The sequence below is a fragment of the Eubalaena glacialis genome, chromosome 19 (assembly GCF_028564815.1).
Source record: "Eubalaena glacialis isolate mEubGla1 chromosome 19, mEubGla1.1.hap2.+ XY, whole genome shotgun sequence".
NCBI lineage: Eukaryota > Metazoa > Chordata > Mammalia > Artiodactyla > Balaenidae > Eubalaena > Eubalaena glacialis.
The window spans coordinates 62,209,319-62,230,994 of record NC_083734.1 but is presented as its reverse complement, the minus strand read 5'-3'; the positions used below and the strand labels follow the sequence as shown (position 1 = coordinate 62,230,994).

The following is a 21,676-nucleotide window of genomic DNA, read 5'->3' as shown; positions in this document are numbered from 1 at the left end:
CATTTGGGAACTCAGACCCAGTATTCAAAACGGTGGTCTCACTGAGACAAATGTGGGCAAGAGCTAATTCCTCCTAGTCGGGTTAGATATTCTGAGTCAACACGTGTCCTGGTATCTGGCAGTTTGGAAAAAACCTGGCATGCCTTCACCCTATAGGTGGGGACTGCATCCGTAGTATACACGTAAGACACCTGCCACGAAGCCTGCCCACAGCCATGAGAGTTTGATAGAGCAGGACCGTGCCCGAGGGATACACCAGAGCTCTCGGTTTACAGTTCTGTGCCGAACTCAAGCCCCTGGGCTCCATTTCCCCCACGACCTTCTTATTCTTATCAGACCTTTACAGTGGAGCAGCTGAAGGGAAGGGGAAAAAAAATGCATCCACAGGTCCAAACACTATAATGATGTCAAAATTATGGTAATGAGGCTCTGAGACAAATAAAACTTGGAAAGTGGGCCTACGAAGTATCCAGCGTAGCCTTTCAACCTCCTCTAATGGACTTTCTATTTGGTTTCACGGAACTGGGTTTCTGGAACATCAGAGTAGGTGGGTCTGACTTTATCACAGAACAATGAGCATCGTTATAACCCAAAGTGAGCGCCCACTGAGCACCCGGGTGCAGACCCACCTGTGACCCAGCAGCCACAGACAGAAGTCACTGCAAAAGGTGGGTGAGGTCAGGGCATGTATCTTCGGGCAGGTGGTAGTTTCGCAAACTAGGGGTTTGGGAGGATGTCAAAAGATACTTGAAGATTTTTACAAGAGCCTAACCCTAACCACATTGGAAGAAAGGCACTGGACAAAACACAGTATCTCCCACCCCGATCAGCACCTGTGGTCAGAATAAATGACTAGTCATGTTGTGTGTCCCCAGAAATCAGCCAAGTCCATTTTCAAGTGTGCAGAAAAATGGCAGAGCTAGAAAGGTGATCCTCCAAGGAATTCCACATTTTGAAAGGGTAATTGCTTACATTTGGGGGGCACTAAACCTTTTCATGTCTTCCAAATAATGCCCTCTGGGAGACTGGATCAAAGTAGCCTGAACGTTCAAGGATCAAACATAAATTTCCAGTTTCTCCCAATGGAATTTTAAATCAAAGATAAACAACGGATACTTACCAGTACATTGAACCACAGAATCCAGCCGGTGAACTTTTGACTCTTCCCACTTTCCCATCCACACAGACAGGCTTGTCTAGGGCCTCATCCAACCCTGATTTTGCCTAGCCCGAGACCTGGAGACTAGCACTGAGTGAAGAACTAGGCACTAAACCCCCAAGAGACTGCTTTTGTCCCTCTGAGTCCTTCAGGCTCTTACGTCAATCTATGACTTGTCAAGTTCACCTTGAAGCAGTTCTCCTCCTGCCTATCGTGCAAACCTCACCAAGACCAACAAAGCAGGGACGTACCCGCCAAGGGACACGGAAGACTTCACCGTGGACCTCATTAAGGCCTGTCGGTAATACATGATCTGGAAGAGACACAGTTGTTAGATGTCCAACTGCCCCACCGGGGTGTCGCCAACGCCGACACATATATATGGCTCCAAACCAGAAGCCATGTCCCCATCAAAGCACCCCATTCCGTTCCCGCAAGCCGGCCACCCCAGGACCAGCAGGGCTCAGGTCTGCAGCAGATGGGTGGCCCCCATGCCTCCTTCACTCATCTCATCGTGTGTTAGTCTCGGAAAAGGCACCAACTGGGAAAAAAAAAGTTCTAAGGTGCGTTAAAGTGAGACATGGGATAGACACAGAAGCTTAGCTTTTCCCCCAAATGCCTCTGACTCACAGAAGCAGATCTAACTAACCTCACGGCCAACACTTCCCAGGGCTCTCTGTCTTGCACCCCGGATACAAGATTTGCCAACACAGGTAGCCTGTCACCCTGGACAGATGCTGAGCGGCCCTGTAATGGTAGCAGCAGGGACCAGGGTGGATGCATCTGTTCCACGTCCCTCAGATCTGTGCCTTCGGAGGGCATTTCACATCCTGAGCCTCAGCATCAGCCCCATCCAGATCTTACATGAGATGCTTTGGCATTCTGTGCCGTCCGTTAATTGGGAAACAACTGTTTGAACGTTACACATGGTTTTCATTTCATCACTGAGTGCAGAGCAAGAAGCCAAAGTACATATAATTTGTTAGAGGATTAAAAATCAGACTTCCCTTGAAACTGGGAGACTAATTACCTCTTTTCTGACAGAAACCACTGTTTGTTTCTGTAAAACAAAGAAGCAAAAACCATTAAACAGATGTCATGAAATCATTACAGTCCAATAACCCATTTGAAAAATAAAAACCCTTCCCCAAGAGGAAACTGCCCGTCTCTTTTGACTTAAAAGATAGAATTTCCCCATCACCACTCCTTCCACCCTATTCTACACAACTACTAGAGAATAAGATCAGCTAAGAGGTTTGGTGAGGGAAGGGGATGCTTTACCACTGTAACTTTATCCTACTCTCCTAAAAGCCAAGATGAATTGAAGACTAAGTTTGGGATTGCTCCCAACCCACCGTAGCGCCTACAGAACGTCTGAAATGGAATGGGGGAGGGGGAGAAACTAGCAACTTGACCAATACCATATGTTGCGGGGGGGAAAGCCACGCTGTCAAAAACAAAGCACACAATTAAAAGACTCAAGAGAAGCCTCCACTGCAAGCTGAGTCCAAGAGCTGAGCTGTAACATGGAAGAGTTCACACCGGGCCCTATCCTCTCTGAAGCCGCTGAATCAAGTTCGCATCCTCTCTCTGGACTTTTCGAGTCATAGCCGAGGAAGGATGGCTCCAAGAGGGGCTCCATGTTTAGGGTCTTAGAAGCTCCTGGAAACCATTCAGACCTGTCTCCTACTAAACTCTCCTACCATCTGACATGCTTCCCTGGTACCACCTGTCTGCCCCATGCAACTCTTGGAGGCTGGGCACGGTGGGTGATTCCAATTCAGTTTTCCTAGGTCTGGTCCAGGGGCTGCCTGGTGCTGACTCTTATACTTCAAGCTGAGCATCTAATTGCTGGCTGCTAAAACCCATGCTGCTGAGTGCCGCCAGGTTTGTGCTTGAAATGGAGTCAGAAGTCCAAGGAGGACACGACCTCCCTTAGCCAGTTAGTAAAATAAGTACTGGACCAGAGCCCATTAACGAGGAATGAAGGAAGGTCTGATCTGGAACGTCATACGCAAGTCTCTCCTTTCTAATCCACGCTGGGTTTCATTTTGCATCCTTAGATTGTTTTTATGTGCTTGCTTTTCGCAGGAAATCCTTCTTCCTGGGTGGGGTAAGGAGAGTTAACTCAGAAAGGTAATGCTCAGGTAGGCCTCTCTAATCTGCCGCCCCCCCCCAAACTTCCTTCTTCATAGCACTGATCACAGTATAATTAGATATTTGTTTGTGTGACTCTTTGTTCAATCTATGTATCACCCATTAAGCACCATTAACAGCAGGAAGACCATGTTTATCTTCCTGAGCATAATGTATGGCACAGAGTAGGTACTCATTAAATGTCAAACAAATGATGACTGCAGTGTGCTTGGAGGCCTAGAAAAATGGAGATGTATTTTAAGGTTAACAGAATGTTTTTCTACTTAAAAAATTGAGAACACTCCCCAAATATTTTGGCAATCACACTGATTATCTGTTCTAATTCTCTAACAGCCCTAACATAGGGCTGTTTGAGAAGACACATGTTTCAGGTAGAAAAGAACCCTGGGGTCAGAGTAGGGAAGCTGGACTTTTGTGTAATAATAACCACCAAGCAATAGTACAAAGCAATTTACACCTCTCTGAGCCCTTACAGAGTTTGAGGGAGGAAGGTTTTATTTTTCTGATTATAGCTGAGGAAACCAAGGCCCTGACATCTTCTGGTCAGTAACTGGCTGAGGCAGTATTCAAACCCAGATCTGCCCTTTGCAAAGCCGAGGAGTGATCCAGGAAAGACAGAAAATGATCTGCTCTCTTCACCAATGCCTTCCTCCTTGCCCTGAAGCTGAGGATACCGCCAAACGAAATGTCTTCTCTGTCCGGCCATTTAGTTTAAAATTAAAACAAAAAAGAGTGCTAGGGCCCCAATCACAAGAGGAAGCACACACACAGAAGACACTCTGTAATTAACACTAGTGATGGGAAAACACACTCCCAGCTAGAAGGGAAATAAGATCTGGGGACCTAAAGCACAGCATGGTGACTATAATTAACGATACTTGGGAGTTGGTCACAAAGTAGAGCTTAACTGTTATCACCACAAAAATCGCAATTACGTCAGGGGATGGAGGTGTTACCTCACCTTATTGGCGGTAATCATTCTGCAATATCTACATGCATCTAATCACACATTGTACACCTGAAACCTACATATGTTATGTGCCAATGATACTTCTATGAAGCTGGAGTCCGGAAGCACAAACATTGGTATAAAGATGGCAATTGTACTATCAAGCAGGCACCATCATAAACACCCTCCTTCGAAGTGCCCAGGCCCCAGAATGAGCCATCCTGTGGGCCACTGTCCTCTGGCCTCGGGGACCCTGCGTGGACGAACACAGACAAGACAGGCAGACTCTCAGCCTGTCCGATGGTCTCTGGGCTCCCCGGGGAGCTGTGCTTGCAAACCGGTCTCCAGCACACTCATTTCCAGTCTACTTAGCGTGGTCTGACTTCGGCTTAATACCTTTATTTCTGGGGTCATTATCTCAAGCTTCAGGGTTTTAAAATGTTTATATTTTAATTCTCTTCTTGACTTTGCTATCCTTTTAGGGCTCTGTGTCGAAGGTGTGGCTTGCTGTGGGTTTTCTGAGTCCCCAGATTACCAGCTGTCTCCTGGGAATCAGACTGCAGTGGATTTGATTGAGTCTGTTTGCCCACCTCCACCCTGGATTGTCCGTGTGGATTTCAGCATTTCTAGCTTTAAAAACAGCTGTCCAGGGACTTCCCTGGTGGTGTGGTGGTTAAGACTCCACACTCCCAATGAAGGGGGCCTGGGTTCGATCCCTGGTCAGGGAACTAGATCCCACATGCATGCCTCAACTAAGAGTTCGCATGCTACAACTAAGGAGCCCATGAGCCATGACTAAGGAGCCCACCTGCTGCAACTAAAGACCCAGTGCAAACAAATAAATAAATAAATACTTTAAAAAAAAAAAAAAGCTGTACATAGGATCTGCCTCCTGTGGATTGACATATAGGGTATCTCTGTGCTTTTAGGAGTGCATGTGTATCTGGGCAGTGGCGGAGAGGGATTCGGACTTTTCTGAAAGACGGAGAGAGAATTTGATGGGGGTAGGAGTCGTTATAAGAAAGAGTATCGACTTTGGGGTCAGAAAGGTCAAAATCCCTGTTCTGTCACTAATCGGTGACCTGACTTTGGATGACTTATTTGGTATCTCAAAGCCTCTGTTTTCTCATTCGTAAAAGGGAATAGAAAAGGGGGGATTAAATGACAGAATCCTTAAGTGACTGGCATAAGGCGGGGACTCAACGTACCCTGGCTACTGATTAGGGTTCAGATATTGCCGCTGAGAAGATACAGGGTACGGCATTAACCCCAATTACTAGATAAAATACAGGATGCCCAGGCAATACTGGGGACATAGTCACGCCAACAAAAGTTATTCGCTGCTTATGTGAAATTTAAATTTAACTGGGCATCCTGTATTTTACTTGCTAAACCTCACAAACCTACTTTCAATATGATAATTACCTAGCCAAAGGCCATAAGAAACATTAAAGTGCAGTTATTAAAAAATATACACACACACACACACACACACACACACATTCTAAGCAATTCAAGGAAAGCCACCTCATGGTAGAATAAGAAATAAACATTTGTCGCACCTTGGAAGGCATGCACAAACCCCGGCTTTCTCAGCAGCTGGTCCACCTGGGATGAAGTCACTTCTTTATCCTTCATCCCAGTGACACATTTCGCTACAACAGGAACACTCCGCCTAAGGAATTGTCAAATACTCTGCATTCTTGGGATTCTGACTTATGATTTTTCACTTGCAGAGTTGCCCAAATAGGGACGCAACAAGATCTTGTTTACACAGCTCTGCAGCCAGCTTGCCAGCCCTGAAACCCAGATGCAGGCTGCAGATGATTGTCACAGGGCAGGAGGGGTCAAGGCCGTGCCCTAGGAGACCCTGGGGTGACAGTGGACAGAGGCGCGGGAGCCCCAGAGAGGGGTGAGCAGGGACCCTGGGGTCAGGCAGCCAGGCAGGAATCTGTGCAAACAGGGCTGAGAGCCGGGCAAGCCATGGAGTGAAACGCAAGGTGGGGAGAACCAAAGGGAATCGGGGAACACAGGCCTTGAGAGCAGAGAAAGGGTCAAAAGCCAGAAACAAGGAAATCCGGGAACTGAGGCGCTTATCGCAAAGCAGACAGGAAAGAGATGGGGGCAGCCGGCCGGCCAAGGGGCCGAGAATCCGAGGCTGTGAGCATCCGAAGGAGGTCTGTCCTGCCATGTCCTTCCCGATCAGGTCGGGGGGGAATGACCACACAGCTTCTAGGGCCCAAGGCAAGATGAAAATGCCCAGCCCCTGGTCCGAAAAAGTAGTAAGAATTCTAAGACAGCAGAACATCAAGGCAAGTGCGGGCCTGCTGAGCGTGGAGCTGGGGGCCTGAGCACAGGCCGTCTGCTCCTGAAAGGGGCCCTGGGTGCAGCACCGAAGGGTGCGGTCGGGGAGCAGAGGTGGTACCCAGAGGCCCTAAATGTCCCCGTGGCTGGCCCAGCCTGGGCAAATGGCTCAATCTGTCTGTTTCCGTTTTGTCCTCTGAAAAAGGGAACTTATATAAGCCTCACTTCCCAAGCTGCTGGGAGAAGGTAATAAAATCCAGCAAAGCTTCTAGAAGCTGCGTGACGGACATCAGGGCACGTCAGCAGGACACGGAGTGGGCTCAGGGGCCCGTCCGCTGGGGCACAAACCCCAGCTTCACCGTCTCCGAGACGTGTGACTCGGAGACGTTGCCTGGTCCCTCGGCCTGTCTCAACTGTGGAGCAGAGATGCTAAAGCTTCTACCTCGTGAGCTGCCGAATCTGCTCAGAGCCCTGACCAGGGGTGAAGCGGCCGGCCCCGTGGCCGGCACACAGGGAGCTGTGGGCAAGCCTCAGCCCTGCGCCTGCTACCACCGGTCACGCAGGAGCCCCAGGAAGACAGCCGTTTGTCCCCAGCTGGGGGGAATACATGGCGGGAGGGGTTATTGCTCACGGAGGGCTCCAGGCCGGCGGCTCTGCAGAGCACAGTACTTACATCTGTGCAGCCACACTTCTGTCCTTCGCCCAAAGGCCGGTGTGGCCGCCAGTGTAAACAGTGCTGTTCTCAGCAGCCGTTGGAGGCACCAGGCAGGGGTGTGGACACTGGTGTGTACCTGCCTCTCCCTCACCCCCAGCCAGGGCAGAAGGATGAGAAGCGAGAAGCACAAGAAGGAAACTGGCGAGGGACAGTCCCCCAAGCAGGGTCGAGGGCCTCCAGACCCCATAAATGCTCTCTGGCAGCAGGGAGACTGTTATAATGACAGTGAAAGCTGCTGTGTACACGTCGGATCCCATTCTAGACACTTCACATGAATGACCTCGCTGAGGCCCCTGAAGAAGGAACTATTATTCTTATTCCCATTTTATAGACGAGGAAACTGAGGCTTTGAGCTCAAGAGCTTGTCCAAGGTCACAGCTCCAGGGGTTGGCGGAGCTGTAGTCACTCTGGTGTCAGAGCTCCCTCGAGCACACGGCACTGGCCCTCGTCACAAAATGACCCTGGTGACCCTGTCAGGGTCGGGGAGGGAGGGCTGGCCCTGGGCACTGCTGCCCACAGCAGGCTGGGGCCCGGCCACCACTCAGCCCCTCCCTGCAAGGCCAAATCCTCTCTGAGATAACGGGAAGGTGGCCCCCCACCTTCAGGCATCAGGACTGAGAGAGGACACGCTCCCTACGTGTCACCCTGGCTCTGGCTGGCTCCTCCCAGGGCTGGGTGCCCCAGTGGCCAGCGGCCATCAGCTTGAGGCAGTGGGTCACCCCAGGTCGTGGACACCTGCCAACCCCACAGCCTCCTTCCTGTGCTCGATGGTGTTTATGGCTCTTGGATCATTTGCCCCTGTTTAAGGAAAAAAGAGATCTTTTCAAGAATTTACGAGTTCTCAGAGGCCGTCTCTTCAAACCAACACCGAGAGATCTTCTCTGAACGAGGCAGCAATCCGACACCTCTGCACCCCCAAGGCCTCCTGGACACACGCCCCGTCCTCTGGACCCTCTCCTCTCAGGCCAGATAAGCAGGGGACACTGGGTCCCACTGTGGGGAAGGTCACACAGGTAAAACCCAGCACCTAACAGCTGGCTGTGACCTGCGCTGGCCGAGGGGAGGACGGAGGGGCCCCGTGTGCGGGAGGATTACGGTTCTTTGTTCTTCTTAATGCACCAGGGCAGCCAGAGTGCAGACAGGAGAAAGAGAGCTGGTGGGAGAGAGACACAGAAGACAGAGCGTAAACGGCAGTGACAGCACCCCGGTCACACAGCTCCGCGGCCGCAGCCTCACCCCCGGCCCGTGCACGGACCCCGGGCTGAGAGCATCGCCCGCGTCTGCCAGGAAAGGGGCTCAGAGAGCAGGAGGCATCTCGGCCCCGAGCCTGCCCGCCAGGGAGCCTGGATACACTTCCTCGGCGGCGGGGCCTGGCCGCCCTCCTGGGAAGGCGCCCCAGAGAGCGCCCGAGAGGCAGCAGCTCCCCAGCATCTGCGCTGTCCTGCCAGGGCTGAAGCTAGAGATCCCGCCCCACGCACACGTGCGCACACAGACACGTGCATACACGCACATACACACACAGACGCGCACACAGACACATACACACACGTACACACACACAGACACACACACAGACACATACACATACACATACATACACACACAGACGCGCGCACACACACACAAACACATACACACACACACACAGAGACACATACACACACAGACGCACACACACACACAGACACACACAGACACAGACACACACAGATACACACAGATACACATACACACGCATATACACACACAAACCGATGCACACAGACACACACAAACACATACATACACACACAGACACACAGACACATACACACACGTACACAGACGCATACACATACACACACATACGCGTGCACACACATACACACATACACACACATACATACATATACACAGACACACACATACACACACACACGTACAGACGCACACACATACATACACACATGCACACACACACATACACACATGCACACACACACACATACACACACACACATACATACATATACACAGACACATACACACACACAGCAGCGCCTGGTCAGAGCGAGTGATGGGCCTTCCCCCTCCACCCTCCCCTCCTCCACACCACAGAGGTTTCCAGAGCTGCCTGACCCATAATAACTGCAAATCTTCCAGCCCGGTTCAGTATTTTCCTTGATGACTCTGTTTCCTTGGTAACCAAGCCTGACAAGGCCCCGGCAATTATCTGTTATCTGACGAGCGGAACGTAGGAAAGGCCGCTGAAGGCTGACAGTGCCAAGCGTGCATCAAAGGAAGGGTGACTCTGAATTACGGATGAGGATCCCAGCAACGTCCCCGGGGGATGCCCTCTGGGGACGCGACGTCCCCTCCAGGTGGACTCCAGCCGAAACCTGGGCCTCTGGCCCACACACTGGTGGGGGGGTCCCCAAAGCCATCCTGAGTTCCAGGTCCCGGTGGGCAGCATACACAAGTCAGAGCCTCCTGGCCACCTTTTGCCTGCTCCTTCCTCTTGCCCCTCCGACTTCCTCCCTCCTCCTTTCCGGGCCCACCCCCCCGGCTCCCACCCAGGGCTTTAGGCACTGGCTCACGGATGACACACTAGGCTAACAAGGCCCCTGACCCCTTGCTGCCCAAAGACAACAGTAGACAGAAAGCAAGGAAACCATCTACCGCTAGTTTACGTGGGTTTAGGCTGGTTTACTGGCATCTGTGGTTCTCAGCTGGGGCAATCTTGGCCCCCTGGGGGGCACCGGACAAAGTCTGGAGACATTTTTGATAGTTGGGACTGAGGGGCAGGCAGGGAAAGGCTCGGAGCTACTGGCATCCAGGGGGTGGAAGCCAGGGATGCTGCTGAACACTCCACAACGCACAGGACAGCCCCCAGGGCACGGTCTGGCCCCAAGTAACAGTGCCACGGTCGGGAAACCCTAACCGGATGCCCACTCTTTCAGAAGCTTCTGCACCACCTTTCTTTAAATAAAAACCCATCTTAGGAAATCGGCCATCCATCATCAATGGTGGCCTACCGGGGGGAAAGGGTCCTTTTAAAATAAAAAGCACAGGAGAATCTTTGCAAAGATCCCACCCAACGAGATGCAAAAGAAAGTGGGACAGTCCAGGTCTAGTCACGTGGATTAAGGTTTAAACCCAAAGTTGATTCAAGGGTTGTGAGCCTGGGGTCTATAGACTTCGGGGCGGGGGAGGGGGGACTGGCGGAAATTGTGTGCAAAATGCCTGTCTGTGCACCTCTGGGTGAAATGGGTTCATAACTTTCATCAGGTTTTCAAAGGGGGAAGTGACTCAGAAAAGTCTGAAAACCTACCATCTAGATCCCATTGGCTCTGACCTGCACGCTGCCGACTCCGGTCTCTCTTGACCAGAACCCCTGCCATGGCCTCCCTGCTCTGATACCACACAGCCCATAGGCCTCCCCTCTTTGGCAGTCTCAAAGGGGAGGTACGAGTGTCCCACAGACACAAATAGACAACAGACATGTGGACACCTTCCCAGCCTGAGACCCTGACCTAGGCCCCGCCCAACGTATGCAGCAGAGACCTACCTGTTTTACCTGATCTTCATTTGGATTGGTCACTCGGTCCAGGCCATAGTCCAGCACGTCATTCATTCCCGGCTGAGTGGGAAAACAAAAACAAAAACAACATAAGAACCACTGCTGGGAGAGTCTCCAGTTTCTGATCAACTTTGGATCTTGGTCAAGCTGCCAATCGTGAGACCAAGCTGAGGGTCGTGGCCCAGCCTGTGGGGAGCTACAGGGGTGTGCACGATTCTCCAGGTGAGCTGGTGAGTTTCATGGGGCTATTCCACCACCACAGCATCCCCAGAGCCTAAAACAGAGGGATAGAGAGAGGGAGGATGGATGGATGGATGGATGGATGAATGGATGGAGGGTGGGTAGATGGATGGATGGATGGATGGATAAGTGATGGACGGATGGATGGATGGAGGGTGGGTAGGTGGGTAGGTGGATGGATGGATGGATGGATAAGTGATGGACGGATGGATGGATGGAGGGTGGGTAGGTGGGTAGGTGGATGGATGGATGGATAAGTGATGGACGGATGGATGGATGGAGGGTGGGTAGGTGCGTAGGTAGGTGGATGGATGGATGGATGGATGGAGGGTGGGTAGGTGGATGGATGGATGGATGGATAAGTGATGGATGGATGGATGGATGGAGGGTGGGTAGGTGGATGGATGGATAGATGGATAAGTGATGGATGGATGGATGGATGGAGGGTGGGTAGGTGGATGGATGGATGGATGGATGGATAAGTGATGGATGCATGGATGGATGGAGGGTGGGTAGGTGGATGGATGGATGGATGGATGGATGAGGGGTGGGTAGGGGGATGGATGAATGAGTGGGTGGGTGCACAGATGGATAAACAACATGCAAACTCAATCAGAGTTCCCTGGGATTAGCACATGGGACTCCCGACTCCCTTCCCGCTCTACAGTTCATTGTGTTGGAGAGTCCAGGCTTCCATCAGCCACCCAGAGTTTCCAATCCCGGTTCTGCCACTTCCCAGCTGTGAGGAAGATCCTGGAAACTACTTCTCCTCTCTGCCCTTCCCACCCCTGAGAACTGCAGACGATCCCTCCTGCCTGTCAGGTTCTTGTGAGGATTTAGCACGATGGAGTATGAAGCCCTCAGCAGAGCGTCCCTGTTACCAAGCAAAGGCTGTGTTCATCGTAAGATCATGTGTGTGAACACCTGGCCCAAAGCCGGCCTCAGCGTCTGTCTGTCTCCATCAGGCAGCCACCTCCCCAGCCAGTCCTGCTCTGTCTCTCAGACCCTCGGGGCCAGCAATTCGGGTCTTCCACCTCCTCTGTTTGTCTGGTGCGGGCACCCGTCTGGGACAAAGAAATCCCCCCAGGGTGACGGAAGACGGACATCACACACGCACACTCGCATACTCTCACACTACTCACACGTACACACTCACTCCCACACTCAAAGACTCAATCACGTGCACACACCCCCTCCCACTCACAACTCACATCATCACTCTTCCGCACTCTCACAGGTGTGCACTCACGCCCGAACGCAGCCACATGTGCTCACGTCTGCAGCTCACACACGTACGTCCCGGCACAGCCACACACACACACACGCACACACACACGCTCCCCCCCGGCCCGCGCCCTCGGGGCCCCTGCCCCCCAGCGGGCCCTCCAGCCTCAGGGGCTTCCGCGCAGTCGTCTGCTCGCGTCTTGGGCCCCTTCTCCAACTCTTTGCTCTGAACTTGATCCACACTCTGATGTGAATTCAGCTGCTGCACGGTGTACCTGTGTAATCGGCGCAGGACCCTGAGCTGGTGCCGCGCGGCGGGCCTTGTCCTGCCGGCCGGTCCCCGCCAGCCCCTCCAGCCTCCTCTGGCCGCCCCGCTGCCCCTCCTCACCTCTCAGCTGCTCCCATCCAGCTGCAGTCCCACCCCGGGGCCCTGCCTTCAGACCTCTCCATGGGGCTGCCTTTCTCCTGCTGCTGTTTTGGGAGACTCCCAGGCTGCATTCGCTCATGCACTCATTCATTCATTCACTCATTCCCTTATCCACTTATTCATTCACTCATGTACTCATTCATCATTCACTCATTCATTCAGGCATGCATTCATTCACCCACTCATGTACTCATTCACTCACACACTCATTCATTCATTCACTCATTCCCTTATCCACTCATTCATTCATCATGTACTCACTCATTCATCATTCACTCATTCATCCATCCACTCATTCCTTCATCCACTCATTCACCAGGTAGCATGGGGGTCTCTGTTCTCCACAACAGTCACCAGAGCCACCGCTGACACAGTTTCTGGGATGCAAAAGGCAGCCGGAACGCAGACACTGCAGAGCTGACCGTCAGCGCACAGCACACAAGGGCCACGGTGGCCTGGCGGTGGGCTGTCAGCAGACAGGGAGCCGTGCAGCCGCGTGCAGCCCGGGCCAAGTGCAGGAAGCCCCGCCTGCCCAGAGATGCCAAGCCCACCACCACCGCCTCCAGCCGGAGGAAGTGTGAACGCCAGGGCGTGGTGCCCGAGAACATCCCTGACACGAAAGCCAAAGAGACAATTTGCTAACGGTTCCTTAACTCAGGTTGGGAAAGGACCCTCGTACCCCCAAGGGCTGCCCACGAGGAGGGGACGGTCCCAGAGCCAGCATCCAGAGCAGGGCCGGGGTGGGCGCTGGTGCCACGTCCTGGTGACACGTGGCTGCACCACATCCCTCCCGCCCCTTGTCTTGTTCTCTCCTCTTCTCACCATCACTCTCTCCCCTAATGTACAGTTTGGACCTTTCTGGTGCGCGGCACAGAAAACAAATAACAAATAAAACACCAGATCGTTTTAAAAACAAAACAAAACAGGGGACAGAGAGAGAGACGAGGTTGACGCAGGGAGAGACAGAACTGGAGGGAAGGGCTGGAGGAGCCTGACCTTGGCGTGAACGTTACTTCCGCGGAGAGCTGGTCCCAGACCCCGGATCTGAAGCAGGACCCCGCCCCTCACAGCTGTCCCTGCATCCGCACAGGACACATTCACTGTGCAGCAGTTCTAGTCTCAGACCCTCCACCAGACTGTAAGCTCCCTGAGGGCCACGTCTGTCTCGGCTCCCAGGGCAAAGACCCCCATTGCCTCCTAAGCCCCTGGCACAGAGTGGAAATTCACAAAACAGATGTTCGGGGTTTTCTTCTTAATTTGGATCAGAGTCAATGGACTCTCCCATCCTGTTTTAATGGTAAAACGTTGTATGTCAGACCACTTCCCCAGGTTCACAAATGGCCTTCGAAAATATTATTTTCATAGTGTCACAGCGTTCAGTCATGGAGCTATAACTTAATTTACTTTGCCCCTCTCTGGACATTCAGTCCAGCCTCAGCGGGAAGTGGAGGACAGACATCCTCTCGGGTGAGTGTCTGCACTTGTGGTTGAAACAAAGGCCGTTTAGCTCGACGCTCAGACCAGCAACCGCCCGACTTAGAGCACACGTGCCACAGGCCGCCTCTGTCCCCAGACCACACCCTCCTTGTACCCATGGCCCACGTGTCAGCGGCCTGTATCCTGGGGAGACACGGATGCCACGGCAACGATGCACGGGAGGCCCCAAGACGACTGTTCTAAAGGAACCGTTTCTCCCTCTGTTCGTTTACACAGTGAACCGTTGTTTGCGTCGTGCCCAGATCTGTACCCTGTTCCACTGGGGAAAAATGAGAGAGGAACCTCATTTTTCTTCATGACAGGATGCCCCCCACTCCCTGAATCCATCCCCCCTCGCTGTGCCCCTCACACTGAGGTCTCAGCTCCGGGAGGGCGTGGCTCACCAGGGTCAGCAGTTTGGACTTGGAGCTGCTTGAGCTGAGAGAGGGGCCCACCCGTGGGTGCACCTTCCATGGCAGCAGCGTGTCAGACAGAGGTGTGTTCACGTCCCAGCGCTGCCCGGGCCGCTGCAGCTTCCCGAGCCTCGATGTCCCCACCTGAACGACGGGGCAATGACACCCGTAAGTCACAGCATTTTCGTCAGGTCCATGGGATCAGCCAGGCACTTAAGCCAGAGCTTAACCCAGGCACGTGGCAGATACTCAGCGGCCTTCAGCTGTTACCTCACGCCCAGCGCCCGGCTCCTCGGCTGGCGCAGACTCAGGGCCCCAGGAAGGTTCCGCGGATTCAGGGACAGACCAACGAACAGGGGATGAATCTGCTCAGTAAGTACGGCAGCTGGCTACAGTCACCCCACGCAGCCTAACGCTTTGTCTGCCCGGCTGGCTTCTTCCCGCCCAGCTGACAGTGTGTCTCGGGCCCCTGGAGACGGTCTGACAGCCCCCAAGCGCCTGGGCTGCTGGGTTATCAGTCAGATCGCTCAGTTTCCAGCCAAGACAGACCTCAAAGCAGATGCTCTTCAAACAGGACACGTCCCTCATCCTGACGCTCTTGGGCCACCGAGAGGCTGAAGGTTTTACGAAAGTCAGGGAGAGAAGGAGCCAGGGCCACCGGGCCCCGTCCCCGACTCCTGGTCCGGTTTTGGGCGAGAGAGGATCGGCGGTGAGAGGGCCCGGGCGGGGAGAGAGGTTTTGTGTCTGGGGAGCTTCATGTCTGCTCCAAGCACATCAGGCCTCCTTCTGAACGTGGGCTCCCCAGTGCCGCCAGTAAGGGACAGGCACCTCTGAACCCTGCACCATGTGCATGACAGTGGCAGCAACCACATGATGCTCTAGTGACCAAGCAGGTGACAAAAGACCCTAAACGCACAACAACATCACGTGACACTGTCATCGGAGGCAAAGGAGCATGGAGACCAGGAGGGAAGGCTCTGCAGTCTGTGGGTCCAGGTCCCCTGGTGCTCACTCACTGGCTGTCACTGGCAAGTCAGCAGCAGCCCTGGGCCTCTGCTTCCTCATCAGCAAAACGGGACTAATTACGTGGCCTCTCAGGTAGGGCCGCAGAGATGGAACGAGAAAGTGTGTGCAGAACGATGCTTGGCACACAGCCCGGGGCACCGTAAGGTCTCCACTCAGGTCTGCGGTGACGGTGACCGTGACAACGGAGGTGATGGAGGTGGAGGAGGTGGGGACCATGGGGGAGGTGGTGGTAGAAGCCATTGTCAGGGACACACTGTTGAACGTCTGTGCTTCTGTATCACACAGGGAAGAGCCACTCGGCCACCTGCCCGGCGTCGGGGCTGAGAGCTGCCCCAGGAGGCCTGGGAACAACGCGGATAATCTGCTTCTCGTCGTGTCCCTGTAGACCTCCTGGCTGCAGGGACAGAGGGGAGGAGAGGGTCCCAGGGCAGATCGCGTGCACAGTCAGACTCTGTCGCCTGGCAAGGGATGCAGGCACACGGGCATCCCACAGCATGGAGTCTCCACACATGATACGGAGGCTGTTTTCCACCCTACAAGGAGCAGGACCGCCTCGGTCACGGGTGCCACAGGGCACCAGCGCCTCTTACCATCTGAGAGGCTTATCCACCATTCGCCATTCTCCTCACCAAGGGTCCCCCCCCTTCAGGATCAGATGACAATATGGGCTGAGCAAGGTCTGGCTCCCTCTCACACAAAGATCTCACTCCTGCGCTACCAGCGGGACGGCGGGTGTGGGCTCTGACCTCCAGGACCCTGTGCTCGGTCAACCAGCCTTCCGCTCAGGCCCCCAGGGACCTGGGTCGGGCATCGGCCAAGTGGTCTAGCTGGAGGAGGTGCCCTGAAACAAAGCAAAACCAAACACGCCTCAACCCCAGGGCCTTAACCTCGGCAACAAGGCATCCAAACCAATGCCATCGCAGCTGGAACACCTTATGGGTTGCCTGTCTTGAATGCAGAAAGAAAAGCAGCAAAACGGCCCAAATCTGATGGGCTCCAAGTTCAAAACTCCAGAAGCTTTGGTCCTGTGAGGGACGCAGTTCGCTCTCTGGTTCTGAGAACTTGGTTCCCGGTCAGGCAAGAAAACTAAAGGAGGAAGAGAGGAACGTGTGTTCCGAATGCTCCACTTTGCAGAATTCCTTCCACATCTCCCACCTCCAGTGCCTGGTAGGCAGCACACGGGTCTGACACAGGAGGGAACCGAGGCGGCAGAGGCCCCCGCGGTGGGTGGCGGTTACAGCCTGCTTCTCCGCACTGGGGATGTGGCTTCCCTCCCAAGTAATGAGCTGCTACAAGTCGCATCTCGTATGTACAGCTTGTGCCTCTAGGCCACCTAACATCCCAAAGCCAGAGACGCCACATGTTCTAAGCCATGAGGCTGAGCACACATTTATCCCCTGGCCCCCATCTCCGCCGGGGACAAGATCCAGAGAGGAAAAGGAGGGCAGCAAGAGACACACAGCATGGCCGTGGCGAGGCCGGCTTCCGGTTCCCTACACGTGTGATTTTTTCCTGCGGTGGAGCCTGTGTCCTACTTTTTTCTTCTTACATTCCTCTTCTAAGGCATCGAGTCCTAGCCCTCACACAAGGCAGACTCATTTAGGTCCCTCCGCTATGGAAATGCACTCAGTCCTAACAGCAAGGATGGGCCACCGGCGGACTCCATCCAGATGGTGAATTTCCTCTTCCAGCCAGAGGCCCTTGGATGTTAATCAACACTGAGCAGCAACTCCTGCAGATTCAATTCTAGCTCCAGGCAGAGATGAACCACAAAAGGGGGATGGGGAGTAAGGTTGGGAGTGGTCAGGCGCAAGAAGAGATGGGTGAAACCAGGGAGGATGGCACTCACGGGGCATCGGTGGACCAGCCAATACGCCTTCTCCTGGCAATCCAGTGCGTACCTGTCCGCTGTTTTCCTTTCCTTTCCAGCCCTGAAAAGCCAAAAGCCACGTTAAAGGCCAGTAAGGTTTTGCATCTTTTGCTCACTGATGGACCCCCTTCCTGCTGGACCCCATTCCGGACCACTCTCCCAATCTGCCCAAATAATCTGTGCTTTTGCCATAACGAGAATAATGAAAATAGCGAACATTAATATCATACTTATGTGCTAAATACTTTCACACATATTAACTCGGATCCTCCCAGTGAGCAATTCTCAATTCGCAGTTCAGGGGCTGAAGCACAGAGAGGTTGAATGTCCCACTGAGGGTCATGCTGTCACCAGGGGGCAGAGGTGGGACCTGAACCAGGAATCTGGTCCCAGAGTCCAGCTCCCCCTGAGAGCACCAGCGTGAGATGCGATCGTCCCACCGTGATCAGACCACCTCCACCAGCGTCTCCACTGGAGTGAGCGTGGATGACATTCTGGGCCCACCTGGCTTCCGGATCTTTCCCTGCTCTGATAAACAACATAATCAACACCTGAGTCAGGAGGCAACGGCAATGCCAGAGCCTGGGATGGGGAAAACGCGGGCCCTGGGGAGTTCTGGTTTCTCTCTGTCAGTTCCACTCTGTCACTTCAAAGAGTTCGCACCAAGTCAGGGTTTCTCTGAGCCCAGCTGATTACTGTGAAAGGTTATTCATGCTCCCTCTCATCTCCCAGTCTCCCTCTTTCCCATTACAGGTAGGAAATGACAGGGGTGAGGCAGGGCTCATTATCATACCCCATCCAGTGCCATTGCCACGGCGACCTGCGCTCCGCTCGGTGATGCTTGTTTGCCCAGGCAACGCAGGATGACGCACGCGCCCTCCTCGAGACAGAGTCGGCGGATTTATGTGCCAGCTCATGTACTGTGAGTAACATAATATCCAGAGAGCCAGGTGGGTGGAGAGTGCCCTTCCAGTGGGGTGTTTTGCAGCCTCCTCTGGAAATTAACTATAAACACTGTCACTCCAACTTCCCCCTTGCCAACTGAAATGGATTTTCTACCGCATTAACTACCCCGTGTCCTCAGGAAGATGGGCTGCAGATGGCCTGAGGCACTGTGGACTTTCCATAATGCTGGACCACCTTGGCAATAGAGTTGATCGCTAATTTACTGCAATGCCCTTTCTGGCTTTGCTCTTGTGCTCTTGTGTGACAGAGGTTATTGGAGGAGAGTGGTGATGAACGGCGTTCAAGAGAACCAGTAAACGAAGAATTATCTTAGTTTGTCATGTTGTGATCTTTACAGCAACAGTATCCCTTCATCAATGACACTTTGATTCAATCATGTATTTACTGATCTCCACTATGTTCCAAACACTGGGAGAATTCGGGTGAACCAAATAGACTGTAATGGACTGAACGTTTGCATCCCCCAGAAACTCATACGTTGAAGCCCTAACTCCCAATGCAACAGTATCTGGAGATGGGGCCTTTAAGAAGGAATTAGGGTTTAGAAGTAATTAGATGAGGTCATGAGAGTGGGGCCCTTACGACAGGATTAGTGCCCTGGTAATAGGAGATACCAGAAGAGTCTCTCTGTCTCTCTGTCTGTCCATCTCTCTCCCCCACGTGAGAGCACAACAAAAAGGCAGCTGTCTGCAAGCTGAGAAGAGAGTCCTCATCAGAAACCAAACCCTGCCAGAACCTTGATCTTGTACTTCCCCTGCTCCAGACCTGTGAGAAAATAAATGTCTGTTGTTTAAGACACCCAGTCTATGGTACTCTGATACGGCAGCCTAAGCAGACTGACACACAGACATATTTCTTGCCCTTCCTTGAGTACCTTTAGGTCTAAACATTCCACAAATAGTCAAGAAATAAATATAAAATTACAAATTGTGTCGTGAGCTGTGAGGACACATTCAGTGTACTATAGTGCAGCATCAGGGATGGCCAGTGTGGTACTTTTGAAATAGTATGTCTACCATCCTGTGACCCTCCTTCCATTGCCAGGTGGGTCTCTGTCTTCCCCCACTGAGACCAGATGGGGTTTGTGGCTGTGTTGACCAACAGAGTATATCACAAACGGCACTGTGTGATTTCTGAGGCTGGGCCATCGAAGGTGGGGCAGCTGCCACCCTCCTCAGTGAAGTATTTGCCCTTGGGGCTTCCAACCACCTGCAGGCAGTGTTATATGCCTGGTGCTGTGAGGAAGCCCAAGGCAGACCTTCCAGCCCTCTGGCTGCAAGCACTTGAGAGGCTCTGATCCACAACTGCCCAGCCCAGCCAAACTCCAGACCCACAGAACACTTTAGAGATAATAAAATACTGTTGCCACTCTGAGCCATGGAGTTTCAGGATGATTGTGTGCAGAATAACAGCTAATCAGAAAAGCTTCTTTGATTGGGATTGATATACACACACTACCGTATATAAACTAGATAACTAATAAGGCCCTACTGTACAGCACAGGGAACTCTGCTCAGTACTCTGTAACGACCTGAATGGGAAAAGAACCTAAAAAAGAGTGTATATATGTCTATGTCTAACTGATTCACTCTTCTGTACACCTGAAACCAACACAACATTGTAAACCAACTATACCCCAATAAAACTTAAACAAAAAAAAAAGAAATAAAAGCTTCTTTGAGCACATGACATTTGAACTGAGGGTTCTCTCTCGAAAGGGTGGGACAGGATCCTGTTTGTGTTTCAAAACTGGGGGCATATGGGAGCAGAGGATGCTGCCATGGTCCAGCTGACAGTGAGGTTGGCTCCAGGGTGATGGAAGCAGACAGAAGTGGACAGGTGTGGCAGAAGAGATTCTGCCAGCGGTACCAGCGAGACTGGATGACTGAACACAGGACACGGGTCGGGGAGAGGTGAATGGGGGTTCGTTGTACTGATACGCGTAACTCTGAAGGGAGAGAAGGCTTGGGGAGCGAGGGGGAAACATTCAAGTATGGACAAGGTCAGGCTGAGGTGTGATGTCAACGTGAGATGTTGAGTTTATAGCTGCGATGCTGAGTCTGGGATTCAGGAGAGAGGTCTGTGTGCAGAGACTCAGGGGAATGAAATGGGTGCCTCATGAACCAGACTACACGGCCAACCTGATTTTGTGGTGAGATCTTGTACTTGTGTTAGTTAGGCTTCTCCAGAGAAACAGAAGAAGTAGGAGAATAAACAGAGAGAGACAGAGACAGAATTTATTTATTTCAAGGAATTCGCTCACACGATTGAGGAGGCTAGCAAGTCCAAACTCTGCAGGACACACCAGCAGGCTGGAGGACTAGGAAAGAGCTGATGCGGCAACTCAAGTCCAAGCCCGTCTAGAGGCAGAATTGCTTCTTCCTCTGGGAACCTCAGTCTTGTAACGCCTTCAACTGTTTGGATGAGGCCCACCCACATTGCAGGGAGTCATCTGCTTTACTTAAAGTCTACTGATTCAATACTAATCTCATCTAAAAAACACCTTCACAGTGACATCTGAGATGGGTATTGGACCAACTCTCTAGGCACTGTGGCCCAGCCAAGCGGACACATAAAATTAACCATCACAGATCCTAAACTTGAAATCTGAGGCAGCCTTTGAGTGAAGCAACAAAATCAGTGGGGAAAAGCCAGCATCTCAGGAGGAGAGTGGCTTTCAGGAAGCGCTCATCCCAAGGCGTCTAGAAGCGAATGGCCAAGGGGCTGCCCCATGATGTGGGCAGCTCAGAGCTTTACACTCAGGCCTGAGTGGTGGGGCTCGCGGGGGCCACTGGGGGTACCTCTGTGCTGCAAGGCAGCTCGGGGGTCCACAGTCCTCTGGGTCATGGGCTCATCCTGCTTGGAGCAGAGAGGCAGAGGAAGATGGAGAGGGGTCAGGGGTGGGACGCGGGCACATCCCAGTCAACTCTGTGTCCCTGGGGCCCTGCCCAGTGCTGGAACCCAGTAGGCACTAAAAACCGCCCACTGAATGGGAGTAACACTAGGCCAGGCTGGACCACGACCTCACCAAGTGACCTTGGCCAAGTATTCTGACCCCTCTAAGCCTCCGTTTCCCCAGCTGCAGATGTGAGGGGCGACAAGAATTACTGCTCCAGGCATTTCCTCGCCCCAGCGTGGGTTGAGACAGTGCACGGAACCCACCCAGTGGAGCCTCACACACAAATGCACGC

The 21,676-nt window shown here is 52.9% G+C and overlaps 1 protein-coding gene across 1 annotated transcript in view; it reads right to left on the bottom strand.

Annotated features, from left to right (window-relative positions):
* RGS9 (regulator of G protein signaling 9) overlaps positions 1-21,676 on the bottom strand; it is a 65,022-nt gene that overhangs the window by 22,947 nt on the left and 20,399 nt on the right. Inside the window, exons 8-11 of the mRNA XM_061174688.1 lie at positions 17,499-17,580; positions 10,841-10,903; positions 2,190-2,219; positions 1,411-1,472 (exon numbers count right to left, since the gene is read on the bottom strand). Coding sequence (XP_061030671.1) covers positions 1,411-1,472; positions 2,190-2,219; positions 10,841-10,903; positions 17,499-17,580 — 237 coding nt within the window. The remainder of the gene's footprint in view (positions 1-1,410; positions 1,473-2,189; positions 2,220-10,840; positions 10,904-17,498; positions 17,581-21,676) is intronic.